This window comes from Pristis pectinata, chromosome 1, assembly GCF_009764475.1.
Source record: "Pristis pectinata isolate sPriPec2 chromosome 1, sPriPec2.1.pri, whole genome shotgun sequence".
NCBI lineage: Eukaryota > Metazoa > Chordata > Chondrichthyes > Rhinopristiformes > Pristidae > Pristis > Pristis pectinata.
The window spans coordinates 9,680,796-9,703,329 of record NC_067405.1 but is presented as its reverse complement, the minus strand read 5'-3'; the positions used below and the strand labels follow the sequence as shown (position 1 = coordinate 9,703,329).

General features: G+C 40.6%; 1 protein-coding gene across 4 annotated transcripts in view; it reads left to right on the top strand.

The window, feature by feature from the left end:
- Positions 1–22,534, top strand: part of hspbap1 (hspb associated protein 1) — a 117,775-nt gene that overhangs the window by 34,780 nt on the left and 60,461 nt on the right. For all 4 annotated transcript variants that reach the window (XM_052017113.1, XM_052017103.1, XM_052017124.1 and 1 more), the window contains 2 exons: positions 7,082–7,266; positions 16,869–17,005. In XM_052017113.1, coding sequence (XP_051873073.1) covers positions 7,082–7,266; positions 16,869–17,005 — 322 coding nt within the window. The remainder of the gene's footprint in view (positions 1–7,081; positions 7,267–16,868; positions 17,006–22,534) is intronic.

Genomic DNA, 22,534 nt, shown 5'->3' with positions numbered 1-22,534 from the left:
TCCCAATTATTTTTTTAATGGTTAGGTTTGTAGAACCAGACATTAATCGCATCAGCTTGAAATATTGGCTTTGTTTTTCTCTCTACAGATGTTGTCTGACTTGCTGAGTGATTTCTATATCTTTGCTATAACAGTGCTCTGCTTCAAAAAGTTCTTCACTGGCTGTAAAACACTTTGGGAAGTCCGAGGTCATAGTCACCATTGTATCGGTGTAAGATCGTTCCTTCCATGTTAGTATGCTAACATTTATTTTACATGAAACGATATATAACATATATATGTTACGATATATAACAATATATATCCGCTCATCTGCTGTAATTTTTTTATTATCGTATTGTTTAAAATACTGTGGGATCTATAATCTGAGGCATTCTATGAAGGGAGGATCATGAATGTTCATTTGCTTCAGGTGTGTGCTGGTCCATTTGGTCCTCAGGATGTGTGAAGTCTGATGGTAATGTCTCCATTGTCATAAGGGGACATATGAAATGTATGTACTGAGGATACACTGCAGAACTTCCAAGTAGCATTTAGTTGGCCTCTGATTTTCCAGGTCCAGTTTCTTTAACAAAAAAAAGCAAAAGCGACTTTCTTAATTTCTGCTATGGTGCTTGATTTACTATTTCTCCTTGTGATTTCATGTAGGGGATAGTTCAGTGTTTTGTTCGCTGTTAATCCTTTTGGTCTCAATGGACTTTTGATGGATTTAATGGCATTAATTTGCTCTTGCAGAAGAAACAGCACGTGAATTACACCAATGCACATTTAGTGGCTTATCAAGACATGATTTGTTTCTTCAAATCAAATTAGAAATTGTACAGGGCTTGACCTTTTTGGGAAGTTAGTTATATCTCATCAGGAGTAGTTACCTATGGAACGTGGGTCCATTTGTGATAACTTCATTATCTTTTATGCTAAAATCTGATGGGAGTACTGACCCATTCAGCTTCATTTTTTCTTCAACCATCATTAGACAGTTTTCAAGGTGATGGCATGCACTGTGACGCAAGTACACCGCTTTAATCTAATTTAACCACATTTTTGATATTTGAATTTTCACATATCTTCATTTTTCACATGCTCTGGAAGAAGCGGAACTGAAGTTAGAGATAATATATTTATAGAATGTAGGATTTCATATTTGATGTTTCATATTTCATCTTATATTTTCATACAATGCAGAATGAAGCCATTCCCTGTAACCTGACTGTCCTGCAACTCGCCTATACCAGGGGCAATGGTGGACTGTGTTGTGTGTCTCTGTTGACACTATGATGAACCCAGTGGCACTTCTTTGGGATATGGGTGGAAACCAGAGACCCAAAGGAAAACCTCTTTGGTCAAGGGGGGAACATGTGAACTCCACACACACGACTGAGGTCAGAATTAAACCTGGATTGCTATAAGCTGTGTGGCAGCAGCACTAACTGCTGCTCCACTGAAGAATAAGTGTGTTTAAGAACTGAAGTGAAAATGGGGCTAAGTGGGCATAGAGTTTATTCTCATAAAAATTCATCCACAAGATGATGGTATCACTCTCAGGAATGTCATTTATTCCCCCATCCCCATTGCCCATGAACTGGAAGCTTTACTGAGCCATTTTAAGGAGTAGCCAAGAATCAATGATGTTGTTCTGAATGGGGAGTCATGTAGGCTAGATTGAGTTAGGATGAACCAGAATTTTTTATTATGATGCTATATGTGGTCACATTTATTGAGATTTTTATAATCCAGATTTATTTATATAACTGAATTCAAATACGGTAGTATCTCAGCGGCATGTTAATCCATGTCGTGGGATCATTAGTCCAGATTTCTGGATCACAAGCCCATTAAAGTAACCATTGTGATATTGTACATCATAGTTTTTTTTAAAGTCAGAATTGCTTAATAGTCTGATGGTAAGGGAGCTTCTTTTAACTAATGGCTGTAATTTGATTTGATTTTAGGCTTGAGAAAAGGATGATTACAAACTTAAGTAAGACAAACATTGAAAGATAAAAATATATTGACCACAGTTAATGGCATAAAAATGCTAGGGATGTAATTATTTCCCATTTGTCAGTCAGGCAATAATTTGTGCTCATGTATCATTGGATATCTCTCAAACATCTAATATTCTGATTGATGAATTAATTTGATGGAAAGTTACTGCTGTTATGTTTTCTGTTTCAAAAGCAGACTATTAGGTCTTCAGTTCATTGTTTTTGGGATATTACTGTGCAGAGCCATTTTTGTTCACTGTAAAATCCCGTAAACAGTAGTGAACTAAAGACATTCCAAAATTGTTTTGGAATTTTATGATGAAGCAATGTTGACCCAATACCAGGAGCATTCCTCGGCCTTTTCCAGAAGATAACCTACAGTCCCATCTCCTGTGAACCACATCAGGCAGCTGAAGCTTTGGTTTCGTATTTCATTCAACAGCTGTACTTCGGACAGTGCACCATTCCTTTAGTACTGTACTGGTCAGTCACCATTATCTTCCAAGACTGTTCAGCATTGATGTGAAAACACAACTTGACTCTGAGCCAAGAGTGTGAGGAGGTGAGTCAACTGTGGTATTTATCAGGCAAACGATAGAGGCAGTTAAGAGGCTCTTAGATAGGCACATGAATGTGCAGAGAATGGAGAGAAATGGACATTGTATAGGCAGAAAGGATTAGTTTAGTTCAGCATTTAATTACTAGTTTAATTAGTTCAGCACAACGTCATGGGCCAAAGGGCCTGTTCCTGTGCTGTACTGTTCCCTGTTCTATGTTCATAGTTATCTGGTTAGCAATGGTTAATAGCGGTAGATTATCTAAGAAGAATCGAGCTAACTTGCCATTTTAAACCTGTAATAAATTAAAGCCTGTAATTCTGTATTAAGATGCACTCTAACCCTGATAACAATTAATGTTATTTGAATAAAAGAATGATTTGTATGGTACTTAGTTGTAATAGACTTTGTAGTGAAGATCTAATGAAAATAGTGATCCTTGGGAACAATGATAGTTGTTGAAGCATAAACTAGCCTCCAGCAATGGAGCATGACCTGAACAATGAAGGAAATAAAACTCTTTTTCAGTGCAGTGTCAGTGGTCCCAATGAAAGAGGAAAAGCTATTTTTTTGTGGTTGTAATGCCAAATGATTGTCGTCCAATGAATTTTATGCTCACCAGTATGAGCTGTGTAAATGCTAGTGAAATTAACCCATTTTGAAAATTACCTGCATTAGGCATCCTCAGCTTGGGTTTGATTCAATCGGGAGCAGAATGTCAATGCTTCTTTGGTTTAGCATTAGGAGAGTTCCCTATATTGCCTGTGTAAGATCTTCACATTCATTAACAAACATCATGTGAGATCTGCAAATGAGGTTGATAGTTTAATGTACAATTAGTGGCACAGGTTTACTTGCGAGCTGTGTTCACTGAGGTCTGGACTGAGGCAGCCTCAAACTCGTTTCCTGCGACCTGGTCTTGAACAGCTTTGCTTCTTAAGAAAAGCTCAAGACTGAATGTTTAAAACTGGATGCTAATTAAATTTCACACTGTGATTTCGGTATATATCACTCATCATACTTTGTTTGCCTCCTCAGCAATGTTATCAGAGTACTGTGTCAGTTTCCGCAGGTATGCTGACAACAGTCGGTTGTAACCTTATCAGGGCTTCTCTTGATCCTCCACTTTCTATATATTGTCTGACAGCTGGCACAACTGGATGAAAAGTTTCTTCCCGTGGAAACACCAAAGCCTTGTCTTTGTTCCTTGTCATAAAAAAAAATCTTTCCTCAGTTGCTGACTTCATCTTCTCCTTGGCCTCTGTTTGAAATTAAAGCAGGCTGTTTGGAATTTTGATTTTTTTATTTGACTTTGAGACGAGCATCAAACCACATTTCTGTACCGTATTTAAGAGTGCTTTGTTCCCACCTCAGTGACAAAGCAAAATTCCACCCGTTTTACCTCATCAGTTGCTGAAACCATCATCCATACTTTCTTTACCACAAGACTTCACTATTTCAATGCACACCTAGTCAGCTTTCATCATTCTACCCTCAATAAGGTTCGGTCATCCAAAATTGTACAGTCTGTGATCTAGCTCTCACTATTTTGACCTCCCAATATTCAGATTCAAATTAGTTTATTGTCATATACATCAGAATGCAATGAAATTCCTTGCTTGCATGAAGCTCACAGAGTAAACAGTGTACATGGTAATAATAAATACAGCGAGCACAACAACGGAATGATTCAAAGTTTAGTGATGCAAACTGAGGGCGTACAAAAAGAAATGCTAAAGTGACAATAACAGAAGAGGTAGAACCAAGGGTTCGAGAATGTGGCTGCACCACTGGGAAGGGGATGTGAAAGAGGTGATTCGTTCAGAAGTCTGAAGGCAGTGGGGAAGAAGCTATTCCTGAGTCTAGTCATCTGGGCTTTCAAGCTTCTGCATCTTCACATAGGTGATCAAGCATCCTTGACGACACTTTTAGCCTTCCTGATGCAATGCACGGTGAAGGTGGACTGGTTGGAAGGAAGTGATGAGCCTGTGATGGACTGGGCTGTGTTTACCACATTTCATGTTTGCTGACCTATCTTGGTTGCCGTTTAAGTTGCGTCTCTCTTTTTAAATTCTTCACTCGTCTGAAATTCATCCACCGCCTGACCTATCTCTATCTCTCTCATCTCCTCCAACTCAGCTAAGATCTCTGTGCTTCACCAGTGCTTGGTCCGCCCCAAACCCTTGAATTTCTAAATGTCTACAACTCTTTCCTTCATTATGATGCTCATTAAAACACACCTCTGACCAAGCTTTTGATCATCAGCTTATGACTTGATTTCTTGTTTGATTAAACTCCTTTGTAGCAGTTTGAAGAATTGTATTGTGAAAGTCACAGTATAAAAGGAAGTTGCTATTGTTCCATTTTTTGGCCTAATCAAAATTCAACTTTCTGCAGTATTGACTGCTAATTGTTTAACAAGTGTAAGACTTTGTGTTAACATGACAAATAATTTTGGGAAATGTCTACTGAAGGAAGTTTTCTCATCTATTTAAATCTATCTACTTTTATAAGCCTTTTTCAGTGCTTTTTAAGCAGCTTTCAGTAAAGAGAACCCAAGAGTATTTCTTTTCTAAAGTCCTTCTCTTTTCTCTTTTAACTATGCATAGCACATTTTAACTTCCCTCTTTCTGAATATTAAGTATTCCGCTGTTACTGCACAAATGAAATCTGAGCACAGTCGTTTAATAACCTTCTGCTCCAGTGACTAAAGAACATTAATTTGTGGAGTTTTTTTGATGAGGAGAATTTAAGATGCGCTGTGGACTGTTATACATCAATAAAAAAATAGTAGTTTAACAATGTGAAAGACTAGTAGCCTCCACACTGTTGTGGACTGGAGTTTTGTTTTCACAAAGAGAGGCTAGGTGTATGTATGCAGAAACAATATTTCGATGAGTGGGTGGTCATTGCCAGTCTTTGGAACAATTCCTGTTGAGATGTTGGAAACAGTTTGTATTGATTTATTGAAATAAAGTTATCTATTTATTTCAGAAAATAATAAGGTACAATAGACTGTAAGAGTAACTTAAGATATGACATGAGTGTGGTGTGCTTGGAAGGGACAGGTAGGTGACTTTGAGGAAAATTCTCCACACCAAAACCCCACTTGTAGATTAACTGGAGATTGATTGCAATTATCATTCAACTACCATTGACTACAAGTGTCTTTCATCTTGTATCCTGCACACTTCTTCCTAAAATAAGGGCAAGTCTCAGTGATGATAACTATGAAACTACTGGAGTATTATAAAAATCCATCTGGTTCACTAATGTCTTGTGGGAAGGAACTTTATCATCCTTACACAGTCTGGTCTCCAGACCCTTTAATATACTTGACTCTTAAATTAGGGATGGTAAATTGGTTTTGTCACATGAACCCTGGTACAGTGAAAAACTTTGTTTTGCATGCCATCCACACGTCATTTCATAACAATAGTGCATTGAGGTAGTACAAGGGAAAACAATAACAGAATTTACTTATAGAGAAAGTGCAGTGCAGGCAGAAAATAAGGTGCAAGATCGTAATGAGGTAGGTTGTGAGGTCAAGAGTTCATTTTATCGTAATAGGGGACCATTCAAAGTCTTATAACAGTGGGATAGAAGCTGCCCTTGAGCCTGGTGATATGTGCTTTCAGGCTTTTGTATCTTCTGCCGGATGGGAGGGGGGAGAAGAGAGAATGTCCGGGGTGGGTTTGGTTTGATTATGCTGGCTGCTTTACTGAGGCAGCGAGGAGTGCAGACAGAGTCCATGGAGAGGAGATTGGTTTCCGTGATGTGCTGAGCTGTGTTCATAATCCTCTGCAGTTTCTTGTGGTTTCGGGCAGAGCAGTTACCATACCAAGCCGTGATGCATGCGGATAGGATGCTTTCTATGGTGCATCTTTCTAGCAAGATGGTGCTGGAGCATGGTGATTCGTTGCAAGCTGCTCTCTGCAGATCTACTCATTACTTTTACTATAATCGTTCTACACTGCAATTTCCCTGTATTTCCCTGTAGCTGTGACACTTTACTCTGTATTCTGTTATTGGTTTTACCCTGTACTACCTCAATGCACTGTGTAATGAATGGATCCGTACGAATGGTATGCAAGACAAGTTTTTCACTGTACCTCGGTACGAGTGACAATGATAAACCAATACCAATACCAAAAATTGGTGCGGGTGAAAGGCGACATACCAAATTTCTTTTAGCCTCCTGAGGAAGTAGAGGCGCAGGTGCACTTTCTTGGCCGTGTGGTTGGACCAGGACAGGATATTGGAGATGTTCACTCCTAGGAACTTGAAGCTTTCAATCATCTCGATCTCAGCACTGTTGATGTAAACAGGAGCGTGTACACCGCCCCCATTCCTGAAGTCAATGACCAGCTCTTTTGTTTTGGATGGAAATTAACCATTGTCATTTCCAGTAAAGTCTTCATTCTGTGAAGAAATAAATAAAAAAAAAGCAGTGTGTAATATACCAGAGAAAACAAGGGTTTCTGTATGCAGATTCTTTTCTGTACACAGATTAGTTGAAATATGTGTCTTTTCTAGCTCCTCAATTTGAAACACAATGTGAGTACGTCCGTGCCACGCTGCAGGAGTTTTTAGTCTGGCTTCACGGTGAAACCAACTCCTCACCTGGACTTTTCAGCTCTTACCCTCTCTCCCAGTACTGGGCCTACGCAGACTACAAGTACATTGCCATGACGTTTGAAGATAAAACCGAGCTTTTTCAGGTACTGATTAATTAAAAATATATTTCGGCTGAATTTGTTAATGCAAGATCACAAAGAATTTCATTCAACTATGCAAACCCAGAACAAAACTTTTTTTGTTTATCAGAAAGTAATCACATGATGAAATCTTTTTGGATGAAATATTTATCTGATTTCCAGTTTGCACTCTTTGCTACATGCAATATCCTATTGTATTATTGTAAAGAAGAGCACAAAGTTCTCTCATAGTGGAGTTAATATTAACACATCAACTAACATCACTACAAGCACATCATTAACTTTGTTGCTGTTTTTGAGACCTCGCTGTGATTACATATCAAAAGTCCTTTATTGGCTATAAAGCACTTCAGGTCATGAAGCTGATAGAAATAAAAGTATTTCTTTAAAAATAAAAGAAAATCTTGTGCAGTTTACAAGAGGAACTTTTCTTCCCTATTACAGATTATGTAATTAGTTTCTGTTCTGCTGGTCGCAGGGCACAAGGTTAACATTTGGTTCACTGACAAATAATTCTGCCTGACTTTGATGAAGGGTTTATGATTTGAAATGCTAATTCTGTTTTTCTTTCCACAGATACAGCCTGACTTGCTGAGTTTCTCCAGCATTTTCTGTTTTTACTTCAAATTTCAGTCTCTGTAGTTTTTTGATTGTCTCTCTGGCTTTTTGTGCACAAGGAAAGGCCAAAGACCAAATGCATTTGCGGGAGATCTTGATATATTTCTATTGTTTTTACTGTTGGGCGAGGACCTGAACCATTCATCATCCAGTGTTTTTTGACAGATTCATTTGGTTTCCCATGAAGCTGTTAAGCCATTCCATTCCTGCAAATCTATATACACAGATATATTTGATTGACAGTCATCATTAAGTTATCCTCACAGCTTTACGAGCAAAACAAAAAAATGATTTATTTACACATGAACTGTGGACATCACTTGCAACATTGGCATTTATTGTCCATCCTTACTTGTCCCTAAACGGAGGTGGCACTTAAGAGTCAACTGCATAGAAGGATATGGCCTTAATGCAGGCAAGTGGGAGTGGTGTAGATGGGCAAAAGGGTTAGCATGGATGCGGTGGGCCGAAGGGCCCATTTCTGTCCTGTACATTGGTGTGTCTGGAGTACCTTCTACGCCAAGTATGGCAAGGATGAACTGGATGGAGTTTGACAACAATCTGATAGTTCATGATCACTGTTAAATTTTATTTAAATTCCCCAGCTAACATAATGGGATTCATTCTTGTATTTCTTGATCAATCCTTTAAGTTTCTGATGCTAGTCCAGAATTTTACCACAATGCTACTGCACCCTGTGGCATGAGATGTAGGCCTGTAGCAAATTGTTGTAGGAAGATAATTGGAAACAACATACAAAGGATAGTGTTAGCACTGAAGTGTCTGTTATTGTTACTGTGCAGGTTAGTTAAGTTACTGTTTCTGGGTGCTTGAGTGATGATTCAAGGAAATTATATGGCTCCACGTGGTGTTGTCAGAAAATAGCAGCAATGTTTCACCCCTCTTCAAGCAGTCCCTCGGAATTGAGGAGGACTTGCTTCAACTCTGGTTTCATGGGTTCTGAGGTGATTAAGAGGCAAATGTGGGAACCACAGACCCTTCCAGAGATGAGACGGGACATGGCTGATGGGATGGGCAAGTGTGCATTTTATGAGTTGATGCACTCCTTCCATGCTTATGCATGGCTTCTCTGTGCATGGCTTTGAGGTTCTCTATACCATCCTTAACAGTTCTTCTCCATCTTGAGCAGTCCTGGGCCAGGAATTCCCAGGAGCCAGTGAGGATGTTGCACTTCTTCAAGGAAGTATTGAGCACATCCTTGAACCTTTTTTTTTCTGCTTGGTAATCTCGTCCCATGACAGAGCTCAGAAAGAAGTGTCTGTTTGAAGGCAATGGCGTTGGATATTTGAACAGTGTGGCCAGCTCGACATAGCCGATAAGCATAACCGAGTTCTGACGACTTGAAACATTAATGTTTTTCTTTCCACAGATGCTACCTGACTTGCTGAGCATTTCTAACATTTTCTGTGTCCGTATTATATATAAATGTAACTTGGGCCTCAGTGCTGGTTATGTTGACCTGGGAGAGGATGCTAACATTGGTTCACTTATCCTTCTAATGAATTTGGAAGATTTTGTGGAGACAGTGTTGGTGGTATTATTCCAGTGTGCTGAGGTAGCCCCGGTTTCGGAAACGTATGGAATCAGAATCAAATTTATTATTGCTGTCTTATATGACGTGAAATTTGTTCTTTTGCAGCAGCAGTACAGTGCAAAGATTAAAAAAAACATAAATTACAAAATAAATAAATAGTGCAAAACAAAAAGGAACAATGAGGTAGTGTTCATGGACCGTTCAGAAATCTGATGACGGAGGGGAAGAAGCTGCTCCTGAATCGTTGAGTGTGGGTCTTCAGGCTCCTGTACCTCCTCTCCGATGGTAGTAACGAGAAGAGGGCATATCTCGGATGGTGAGGGTCCTTAGTGATGGATGCTGCCTTCTTGAGGGCAGGATTCCGTACATTTACACAGACTCTTATGACGTGAAGATGCGCTGTGGTTCTTGAGCATGAGGACATGGAGTCATAGAATAGTACAGCACAGAAACAGATCCTTCAATCCACCATGTCCATGCTGACCATTTTGCGCATCTACTTTGCCTGAATTAGGACCATATCCTACAGTGACTTTTTAAGTGTCTAACTAAATGCCTCTTAAACCGAGTAATTGTATCTGATTCCACCACCTACATCTGCAGTACGTTCTAATTATCAAATGGTGGAAAAAAAACCTTCAGATCCTCTTTAAAATCTCTACCTCTTACCTTAAACCTATTCCCTCTTGATAATGAATCACCTACCAAGGGGAAAAGGTTTTGACCATAAAGCTCTGCCTAAGGAGACACAATAAATGTTTATTCCAATATAATGTAGGTTTACCAGTAAGGAACACTGACTGCAGAGATAAATCTTATATCTGTCTAGTGCCTTTCACCTTGGGATGTCCCGGAACCATTTGTCATTTTTAAGTGTGGTCAGGATTGTAATGTAGGAAGCTGCGTGTTCAAGTATGATTTGATTTGAAAAGAGATATTTCAAAATGAAAAACACTATAGTGCTGGAGGAACTCAGCAGGCCAGGCAGCATCCGTGGAGAAAAGCAGGCGGTCAACATTTCGGGTCAGGACCTTTCTTCAGGACTGAAGATAGGAAAAGGGGAAGCCCAATATATAGGAGGGAAAAGCAGAGCAGTGATAGGTGGACAAAAGAGGGGAGGCGGGGTGGGCAGAAGGTTGTGATAGGTAGATGCAGGTAAGAGACAGTGATAGGCAGGTGCGGGGGAGGAGGGCAGAGCAGATCCACGGGGGGGGGGGGTGTCAAAGGTGAGGAGAGAAAGGAAAAAAAGGTAGAAAAAAGAGAGAAGCTAGGAAAAAGAAGCATGGTGGGGGTGGGGGGTTGCAGGGAAGGGGGTGGGGATTACTTAAAGTGGGAGAATTCAATGTTCATGCTGTTAGGCTGCAAGGTTCGAAGAGAGAAAATGAGCTGCTGTTCCTCCAGTTTGCGCTTGGAATTCTGGCAGTGGAAGAGGCCGAGGACTGACATATCAGTGATAGTGTGGAAGGGGGAGTTGAAGTGACTGGCAACGAGAAGATGCAGATCGCGGTTACGGACAGAGCGCAGGTGTTCTGTGAAACATCACCTAGTCTGCAGTCCTTTGCTTCTCTAATATTTCAAAATGTATTGATCTAATTACAACCTTATCCAGGCTCCTCATAACCGTTCCCCTCCAAGACTAGAAGGTGATTCTTGGTGGCGGTGGTTTAGAAAGGAATCGCTACCCAGAACGCCAGGAGAATTTCCCATACTACATAATAAGGTGCAATGGTGCCTCCAGTGTTACTTGGAATTAGTAGGACAGACAAACGCCTGAATAATATTATTTCCTCCCTCCTCACCACTATCCATGTCTTTGAGTCTGTTTGGCATTGAATCAGTCATTGAGTTGTTGTATCAAAGAAGAAGCAGTTTGTCCTTCATGCCTGTGCCAGTTTTCCAGTGAGAAATCTTGTCGATCTCACTTCCTTCCTCTTTCCCCATAGCTCTACAAATTATTTTTCTTTAAGTGCGTATCTAGTTCTCTTTTGAAAAAGCTCTGATTGATTGGTTCTATTATCCTTGCAGGCCAGATCATAAACAGTCTGTTGGGAGGAGGGAGCAGAAATAAAAGAAAGTTATCCTCCCATTCCACTTGTATCTTTTGCCTAACACTTTAAATGTGTGTCCCCCAGTTCCACTACTGGGAACAGCTTCCTTCTGCCTACCCCATTGATCTAGTCATGATATTCCTCTCAACCATTGTTCCAAGGAGAACAATCCCAACTTTTCCACCTTAAGGTTGTTGCCAAAATCTTATATCCCTGGATTATTGCCATAAGCATTTTCTGCATCTTCTCTAGGACCTTCATATTCTTCCTAAAGCACAGTGGCCAGAATTGGATACAATATTCCAGTACCTAAGACCTAAAGAGTGTTTCGTACAAGTTCAAATAACCTTTGTAATAACTTTTACTGGGAAAGCATATGGGATTCCTAATTGTTCTCTTGACATGATTTGCCACTTTGTATTGGTATTGGTTTGTTATTGTCACTTGTACTGAAGTACAGTGAAAAACCAGTCTTGCATACCGATTGTACAGGTCAGTTCATTACACAATACAGTTACATTGAGTTAGTACAGAGTGCATTGATGTAGTACAGGTAAAAACAATAACAGTATAGAGTAAAGTGTCACAGCTACAGAGAAAGTGCAGTGCAATAAGGTGCAAGGTCACAACAAGGTAGATCGTGAAGTCACAGTCCATCTCATTGTATAAAGGAACCGTTCAATAGTCTTATCACAGTGGGGTAGAAGCTGTCGTTAAATTTGGTTGTACGTGCCCTTAGGCTTCTGTATCTTCTACCCAATGGAAGAAGAGAGAAGAAAGAATGTCCTGGGTGGGTGGAGTCTTTGATTATGCTGGCTGCTTTGCCAAGACAACGAGAGGTAAAGACAAGAGTCCAAGGAGGGGAGGTTGGTGTCCATGATGCGCTGGGCTGTGTCCACAACTCTCTGCAGTTTCTTGCGGTCCTGGGCAGAGCAGTTGCCGTACCAAGCCGTGATACATCCAGATAGGATGTAATGGTATCTGGGGAATTGGGGAGGAACACTTGACCTTGACCTCACAATCTACCTCACTGTGATCTTGCACCTTACTGCCTACCTGCACTGCACTTTCTCTGTACTATAACACATTTTTCTGTGTTCTGTTATTGTTTTACCTTGTACTACCTCAATGCACTGTTGTGATGGACAGTATGCAAGACAAGTTTTTCCACTGTACCTCGGTACATGTGACAATGAGAAACCAAATTACAGGGGCAGCCAGTGAGTGGTGAGTATGTGAAACACACTCCTGTAACGAGCGGCTGAGGCAAATAAAAGAAATGGATTTGGGGGGGTGGGGAGAGTAAGGCTGAATAAACACGTGGGGGAGAAAGGAATAGGAAAATTGGCTTGTCAAATCTGGCATTTCTGACCTGTCTATGTATCATGGAGAAATGTGAATTACGTGCAAGTTACGGCTAAAGAAACCTGGATGACTGTGTGTGTGTGTCTTTCAAATTTAGAATGTTGAAATACTCTGTTGGGAAGGATCAGTTTTAAATGGTCTCTTAGATCACTGATTGTAGTCTTACCCAGCTGTTTGCATTTGTCTTGAAACTGGTTGTTCCTTAATCTGCCATTTGGGAGTCAAGCTGCTTTTCACCAGTTTAAGAACACCTTCACGGGAAAAATAAGACATTGTGTTGTGTTGCATTGCAGCAGTGTCCTTGACAATATGTAATCAATCACATTGTAAATATTAAAAAAACATTCAGCAAGCAGGGTATCTGCATAGCGTTAGTGAATGTTAACATGCACAGAGCCCTGCAGTCAACTTAACTGTTCTCTTCCTGAGCTAAAGGAGCATTGTTAATTAGGAGGGAGCATTCATTCTGCAAAGCCATAGGCTAGATAGAATCATTTGAACAGTGTAATATCTCTATTCTAGTCAAAGTTCCAATTTTTATACTACAATATGAAGTGACATCAAAGGCAAAGTGGGTTAAATGGTATCTGTGGAGAGAAAGGAGCTGTCAACATTTTGGGTGGAAACATCAGGACTTGTTGTTCCAGATTCCAGCATCTGCAGTCTCTTGTGTCTCTGGTTGAATGGTTGCTCTTTGGAAGAGTTCTACAAGTTGATTTTTACTCATTTTTCTTATTGCCACTGTACCACTGAAGTTAGCAAGAATGTGGAAGAGGTATTGCATGTGAGCCTAGGGATTACAGGTTTCACTGAAACATGTTCGAGAACCAGTTCTGTTTTCAGGATGGTTTTCTTATTGCCTCGATGGGAATTGAAGTCCCAAGCTCCAGACCACCAGTCCAGCACCAGACCCCATTGTACTATGAGAGTAAAGCCATAAACGCAGCTGGAGATAAGTAACTTTTATATTGTAGCTGTTTCATTCTGGATGAGTGCTCAGTCCAGCTGCTCTGGAGAGTTTCATTAGAGACATTGATATCTTTTGATAGATTATCTCACCAGAGTTTTAAGTTCTGTTTTCTTGGATGTGTTTCTGGTACATTTAGTCCTATGTGTCACTTGAATGAATTGCCAACAAAAATTTAGATCAAACTTGTGATCAAGTCTTTTCATTACTGATTGTTCAATTTGTGATTAACATCATTTTATCCCACTCCCTATTAATACAGTTTAAGTTATTGCAGGTTGTAAAGTTCCACCAGGAAGCTTCGACATACAGTTTTTGTAGATCATATATTTGCAATAAAAGTGCTTTCCAGCAGAATTATTGCTCCCATTACATTGAGTAAATGTCTCAAAAGTCACAGGAAGATAATTTTTTAATAAAAATGCAGTTTTCTATCAAATTATGTTTGTCAGATTTAGATTCAAAGTGGTGCTGAGTCCATATCAAGGTAATAACTTGTATGTGCAAGCAATATTGTCATCTTTCTCTTCCACTTAAATTGGGGAAATGTACATTTGAGCATGATAAGAGATAAGTGGCTGCTTTTGCTGGATCCTAAACCACTTTTCCTGAGCATTCTTCAGTTGAAGAACCATACATTTCTTCATTTTCCCTCTTCCAAAAGGCATTGGGAGGGAAGGGAATTGAGGTGGTAGAAGAGTTAAGGCTTGGTGTTCTGGCTACGTGTCTTGGGGTAGGCTTGAAGGGCAATTGGTTCTTTTCTTCTCTGTTGAATTTATGTGTAGTTATGTAATAATACAGTACAGAAAATGGCTGTGCTGGCTTTTTCCAAGAACTGTTCAGTTTGTCCTAGTCATTTTACCCAATCCACAGCCCCACAAAGCCTTGTTCTTCAAGTACATATCTTATTCCCTTCTGAAAGTTACAATCATACCTGCTTCCAGTGTCCTTTAAAGCTATTCCAGATTATCATAACTCACTACATTTTAAAAAAAACCTCCACTTCAATCTGATTAGTTTGCTTAAATATGTGGCCTCCTGAACTTCCAAGCACTGGAGGCAGTGACATTTGAAGTGTCACAAATAGTATCTTGCTGCTGATGTTTTGCAAAAGAGTTTGGATTCGGAACAGCCATGTGGTTGGTGCAAGGAATGAGTTAAAAATTGTCAGGATATTTGAAAACATTCAGAACCTGGTACAAGCTAACAATGTTAGTGAGAAGTAACCAACAAATGATCTAATCCTGCTGGCAGCCTTTGCATTATGATCATTCCTAAATGACATCAGAATGATTGCACCTAGCAATTGGTTTATGTAATTTCCCTTAAGATCAGATTGTTAATAACTGAACAAAATACCAACGTTTGATTTAAGTTTGATGTAGGTGAAAAAAGATGCAGAACAATATTAGAGACATTATTTTAGAAATGTGCAGGGGAATACAGAGTGAAGGCAGCAGAAATCAGGTTGAGTTGTGATATTTGTGTCTTCGGAGACTGGGTGGTGCAATGATTAGTTCAATCTTTTCAGTGTACTTGGGCTCAAATCCAGGCAGGCTGATTTAATAAATATATCCTTTCTCCATCCAGCTCTGAGGGCCCAGAGTGAATGAAAGGAGGATCAGCAGTGCCACGGTGGAGAAATGATGGAGCTAATAAACGAGTAGGGAGAATAGATGATCAGTCATTTTAAGTGGCTTCCGAAAAGGACATATGTTTTTAGTGGTTTGCATGACCTCGGTACGTCCCAGAGTACTTTACAGCAACTTAAGTATGCTTGAAGTGTAACTTGGAAATACAGCAGACAATTTGCACACAGCAAGGTCTCACAAACAGCAGGGTAATACTGAACTGAAGGTTTTTTTGTGTAGAGTTTTATCTGAAGAAAGTTCCTATCTAGGTTTCTAGGGTAATGTCCCTTTTATACTCCATATAGCACTCTCAGATATTTCAGATTGACCTGAGAGCAGATAGGTGCTATGTTTAAGGTCTTACACAAAAGGATCCTCTAAATCTTCTGGTTTCAGAAGAATGGAGATTATACTGGTACTTTATGTGGCAATTGGGATATGTTCCCAGAGATGAGAGCTCTAATGGAAGTAACCCTAAAAAGGGTCATTATGGCTCCCCCAGCCCAAAGACTTTTCTTTGATGATCTCAATTTTGGTCACTGGCTGTTGAGTTTATTAGATATTATAGCATAGAAAGGTGCAACACTTCCAGCCCACCTTGTTGACTGTGAATATAAAGGGTGACCTTGTGGAAGTTTATAAATTTATGAGGGGCATAGATATATATCATAATGTATATATAATAAATAACTATATGTCCTACCAGAATTTGACTTCCGGAAGTGCCTTACCTCACACTTACCTTGATTAAATTCCATCTGCCACTTCTCCACCCAACTTTCCAGCTAATCTATGTCCTGTGGTTGTACACACCACAGAGAAATCTCTGAGGTGGGAAGAGTCATGCAGCCAAACACAGAGAGGACAGTAGCTTCCAATATCTCCAACAGGAAATGAGATTATAAGATCTGGGCAGTCTGTCAACCCATGGAGCAGGTATTGCCACTCCCCAGTAATGGCCTTCATCTCAGTGCTGACTGGCAGTCGCGCACACCCAAGCCCGTCCAACACCAGTCCTTGTGCATTTGCTCCACACTGAGCTGTGGATGATTCATTGCTCCAGGAGAGCCAGTGATGGTCAGGGATTGGTGCGAAGTTACTGGCACAATAATTGGGAGGGCAGGAATTTGTGCCAGGTTCTCAGAACCCAGGTTCCTGGAATAGCAGGATTAACACCAGGTTCCCAGCACAGCAATCTGCACTTCACAGACTGAGTGATATCTTTTTTCTTTTAAGTTCAGGGGGACTACATACCTGTGAGTGTTTGGACTGGAGGACCAAGAGCACTCTAACAAATCAGTGCTCGGTGGGCAGCAGTAAGAGGGGTACAGGTATAACTCAGGATGTTGTACAAGAGATTGAAGGGAACAAAGACCTGAATAATCAATAAAGTTGCACTGACATGTACATTTCTTTAGTAGGATGTAATCTGGTCTGACTTTGGGTTCCCTGGGAGAGATGGACGAGACAGCACTCTATGGATTGGTAGTGAAGCAGCAAACACTCCCTGTCACCTTGATTCGTATGGATGCAATCTGGTGTTACAAGTACAAGGAAGGTACCACTAAATTCAACTTCGATCTCTATTCCTTGATGAAAATGTTTTGCTTGTTGCACCTAGCTGCATGATTTACCAGGAAAGTGATTTCCTCCTCTCTCTCGCACTCCAGGACAGGGGAGAACTCCCTTATTCTTGCTTTCATACTGCAGTTGGATTTTTCCATTGCTGATAGATAAGATGAGAATTGTAAATGTGTAGATACTTGTTGCTTTCTATTGACTTGCTGGATATGCTTGTCAACACTCTGTATCTGTGTAAGCTTGCAGGGTATCATTGATTGGACAGTTAGCCAGGACTTTAAAGCACGTGAGATAATTGTCAATTATAAAAAACACAGAAACTCAAGATTTATGGGTATAGAATGATATTCTGCAGTGAATAAAGCAAATGACATACTCTATGGTGTGGTCAGAATTTTGAAATTGTTATGTTTAAGGATGTAGAATATACAATTTTTTATTAAGGGTGCATGGGGATCTTTTTAATAAAATGTTGCCAAAGGGAAACATGGATTGGACAGAAAGGACTATAATGGTAATGAGTCATTTTGCACTGAAGGTATATAATTCTTGATATCAGAGGTCGCTAGTGGGATCATTGCACTTGTCCCTGTCTTGTGGACCACAGTGTTCTAAACTTAAAATCTAAATCCAGCGTCGGAAGTGGTTTTTAAAGAGGAACTAGATAAATATTTAAAAAATGATGAGTTTGAGGAAATGGGGCGAACTTGTTAGTTCTTTTAGAGAGATAGCATCTTTTAATACATTAAGTTGGCTTCTTTCATGTTGCAAAATTCTTTGAATCTAAATGCATACTGTCACTATAGGTAATAGGGTTTGGGACACTGTCAGTAGCACGGATGATTAATCTCATTGTAGTCTGAACCTTCTTTGGATTTTGTCCAATATCTCTTTTATAATTAAATATACTGTGCTAGGATGATTTTATTTTCATCTGATTCACCTGTGGGCCAAGCTTGGTTCTAATTTTGATGTGAACCAAAGTAAAACCAGAAGCTAATGTTTGAAAGATTTTGTCAACTTTACCTCGATTGTCACTTTTTTCTGACTACCTGTTCTGCAAAAGAAAGTAAATAGTGTTGCCTTACTAACAGCAATGAAATAATGGCTGAGAAGTTATTTAGCCAAATTTTAATTGCATTAAAATAGCATTGTGGGTCTTCTCATCACTTTTTAAGAAACCTAGCAGAGATCATGATGTTTAATTGCAAAGTTCACACAACAGCCTTGTCAGGTTTCCCAGTGTTATACCAAGTTATTAGTTTCAGCCCAGCATGCACCTTCTCCACTCTCAATCATATGCAGTGTTTCGACCTGAAACATCGACTGTTCCTTCCATCCCCACCCCCCCCCCAACCCACAGATGCTGCTCGACCTGCTGAGTTCCTCCAGCAGATTGTGTGTTCCAGATTCCAGCACGTGCAATCTTATCACCTCTCTTACTTATCAGGTTCTAGCACTGGTAGCCTTTATGTTCCTGCTTATTCCCCTCCAGCACCTGTCTCCATCTTCACCCTCCCCTGCCCTCCCCCCACCTTGCCCACTTTCCCCTTTTTTTTTGTCTGTCTCCATCTATCATCCATCTGCCTCTCCCATTGTCTCCCAACTCCAAACCTCTTTCTCCCTCCCCCTCCACTACTTGGCTTGACCTGCTTATCATCTTTCACCCCTCACACAAAATTCTGGAGGAACTCAGCAGGTCAGGCAGCATCTATGGAGGAAAATAAACAATCGACATTTCGGGTTGAGACCCTTCATCAGGACTTTCCCAGTCCTGATGAGGGGTTTCGCCCTGAAACATCGACTATTTGTTTCCCTCCATAGATGCTGCCTGACCTGCTGAGTTCCTCCAGAATTTTGTGTGTGTTGCTCCAAATTCCAGCATCTGCAGAATCTCTTATGTCTTGATATTTCACCCTCCTGTCTCACCACTCCCCCTCTACCCTTTTATACTGGCTGTCTTCCTCTCCACTCTGTCCAGATGCAGGGTTTTGACCCGAAACACTGACAGCCCCTTTCACCCCAGAGATGCTGCTCGACCTGCTGAGTTCCTCCAGATTCTGTGTTGCTTCAGCACAGCATACTCTGTTGATCTCATTCTCACAGCTGCCAGCATCTAGCCTGCCAGCTGCAATCTAGGTGGCAAAGGGATTTACAACCAGACAAACAGCATCCTTTTAGTTACAGGGGAGTTTGCAGCTCAATGGGAAGGGATGTGCATAAGCCTTTCTGGGTTTTCAGAGGGTCAGGCTGCTGAAGATCAGTGTGTGCAGGCTGCGTGTTCTTTGCTCAAGGGGGCACAAAGCACTTTTGGGGAAGTTTGCAATGGTGACATGTCCCCATGTTTACTCTGCCTGTTCTCATGGGCAGAGGAGTATGGGATTTGGGTGACCTCCCCAATGTAACAGTGAGGGGTAGCAAAGAACAGTAGTGGCAGCCTGGAATGATTCAGTGGCATAGATGCTGAGGGTGACAGTGACTTGACAGAGGGTCACAGATCTCAGTGAACGGAAAGAATGCAGTTTGAGTTTTGTCACTTTAAATAGCTTAGTTTCAGGGTAAACCGCTAGTGAAACCTAACTGTTCTGGGAGTAAATAAGAACTGTTATTTTTCAGACCAGTGAGGTTGAAGGTCATGGGGGAAACAAATTTTAAAGTGTAGAACTGTTGATGTCATTTTGGGGGAATTCTATCCTGTAATTGAAACTCCCATTGAATTTTTCATTGGAACACAGGAACAAGCCCTTCAACCCACAATGTCTGTGCTGATCATGATGCCAATTCAAACAAATCCTAGCTGCCTGTACATATCCCTCTATTCCCTGCCTATTCATGTGGCTGTCTAAATGTCTCTTAAACATTTCTATCATTTAGGCTCAAAGGTGCACAGAACTGAACATAATATTGCTTTACTTCAAGCTATACCACTTTCCAACTACACAGCTCTGTTTTTGTGGAGTTGTATGATGAATTTCCAGGCCAATGTATTTACTATTCCTGATTTCTGAAGATATTGCTGCAATGGAAAATGCAACCATCAAGGAAGATTGAGTGTACAAAGGCTCTTTCTCCTTTGGAAGAGTAAAGACGGAGTGGAGAGCAGAAGTCTTTGAAATGATGGACCCCATTAAGGTGGATTTTGAAAGTAAATTATTCATTTACGGCATTTATTGCCCATTAGTAATTGCCATTGAGAACATGCTGGAAGGTATTGCCTTCAACTGCCATCAGTTTGGTGAAGATTGAGATTTCCGATATTATGGTTCAGTGATAATGATGAAGCAACTATTCATTTCCAAGTCAAGGGAAAGTTGTAAGTGGTGGTCCCCACCTTGAGGAGGCTTGTCCTTCTAGCTGGTGGTGATGGCAGGTTTGAGGAATGCTGTTCAAAATCCAGTGATTAGGTGCATCTTGGACCTAGTACCCAATGTGGCCACAGTGTGCCGTATGTCAATGTTTAAATTGATGGTAGGGGTACTGATCAGGAGGGCTACTTTATTTTACCCATAAATCTTGTTGAGCTTGTTGAACATTAAAGAGAATCCCAAGGCATTTTATACTAGTATTAAGAGCAAGAGGGTAGCTAGGGAAAGGGTAAGTCTACTCAAGGACAAAGAAGGGAATTTATGAGTGGAGCCATTGGAAATGGGTGAGGTCCTCAGTGAGTACCTCTGTATACATTGGTATTCACCAAGGAGAAGGACATGGATAATGGTGCAATTAGGAAGGGTTATGCTGATATTAGAACATAGAACAGTACAGCACAGAATAGGCCCTTCAGCCCACAATGTTGTGCCGACATAGTTAATCCCTCCTACCTACAGAATGCCCATATCCCTCTATTTTCCTCTCATTCATGTGCCCATCCAAGCCAGTCTTAAAAGCCCCCAAAAGAAGTTGTCTCCGCCACCCTATCAGGCAACACATTTCAGGCATCCACCACTCTCTCAGTAAAAAACGTACCCCTCACGTCTGTTCTGAACCTACCCCCTCTCACCTTAAGTGCATGCCCTCTGGTATTGGATTGCTCAATAATAGGGAAAAGATATTGCTTGTCCACCCTATCTATGCCCCTCATAATTTTATTCTGGGGCATGTCGATGTTAAGAAGGACGTGGTGTTGGGTGTCTTGAAAAAATTAAAGTGGACAAGTCCCCAGGGCTTGATGGGATCCTTGAATATGAGAGAAGCAAAGGAGGACATTGCTGCGGCCTTGACAGAGATCTTTGTATTCTCTTTAGCCACAGGTGAGGTGCCAGAGGACTGGAGAATAGCCAATGTTGTTTGTTTAAGAAGGGCTACAGGGACAATCCAGGAAATCATAGGCCGGTGATCAGTGGCAGGGAAAATTATTGGAGAAGCTCCCTAGGGACAGGATTTACTTGCATTTGGAAAAGCATGGACTTATTTGGGATAATTGGCATGGCTTTGTGTGGGGGAGGTCCTGACTCACACATTTGATTGAGTTTTTAGAGGAGATGACAAAGATGATTAGGGCAGTGGATGATGTTAGGCAGTCGATGTTGTGTATATTGACATTTAAGTGACCGGCCCGTTATCTTGTAGTTATGTACCCTTGTTGAGCCTCTCCCACTAACATCTCAATATCTACCCAGTCAAGCCCCCTTCAGATTTTATATGTTAGGATAAGGTAACACAACATCTTATATATTTGAATAAGGTCACCCTTCCTAAACTGAAAGGAATACAAAGCCAAACTGTTTAGTCTCTCTTGATAGGACAAGCCTCTCATTCCAGGAACTAGCCTGGTGAACCTCCTTTGTACTGCATCTAATGTAACTATATCTTTTTTTAGGTAAGTGGAACAAAACTGTACGCAGTATTCCAGGTGAGGCCTCACCAACACCCTGTACAATTGCAACAAAACCCTATTTTTAAACTCCAACCCCTTTGCAATGAAGCCAAATGCTATTTGCCTTCTTAACTACTTGTTGGAACTGCCTGCTAGCTTTTTGTGAATCGTGTATTAGAATACCTAGGTGCCTCTGTACTTTGCTTACTTACAGTCTCTCTCCATTTAGATAATTTGCCTTATGATTTCTGTTACCAAAGTGCAAGACCTCGCACTTCCCCACATTAAATTCCATTTGCCAGTCTTTTGCCCACACAACCTATTAATATACGAATCACAGTATCCATATCACAACATGCCCTTCCACCTATTTTCATTTCATCAGGAAATTTGGAAGCCTTGCTTTTGTTCCTTCCTCTAAGTCATTATGAAGATAGTGAACAATTACACGCCAAGAATTGATCCCTGCGGTACTGCACTACATACTTCCTTACAGTCTGAAGAGGACTCATTTATGCCAACTCTCTGTTTACTATGAGACAATGAGTTTTCAATCCATTCTAACGTACTTCCTCTAATACCACAGGCTTTTAACTTATTCACCAGCCTTCCATGTGGCACCTTGTCAAAAGTCTTCTGGGAAACTAAATACACTACATCTACAGGTTTCCCTCTATCAACTCTCCCTGTCGC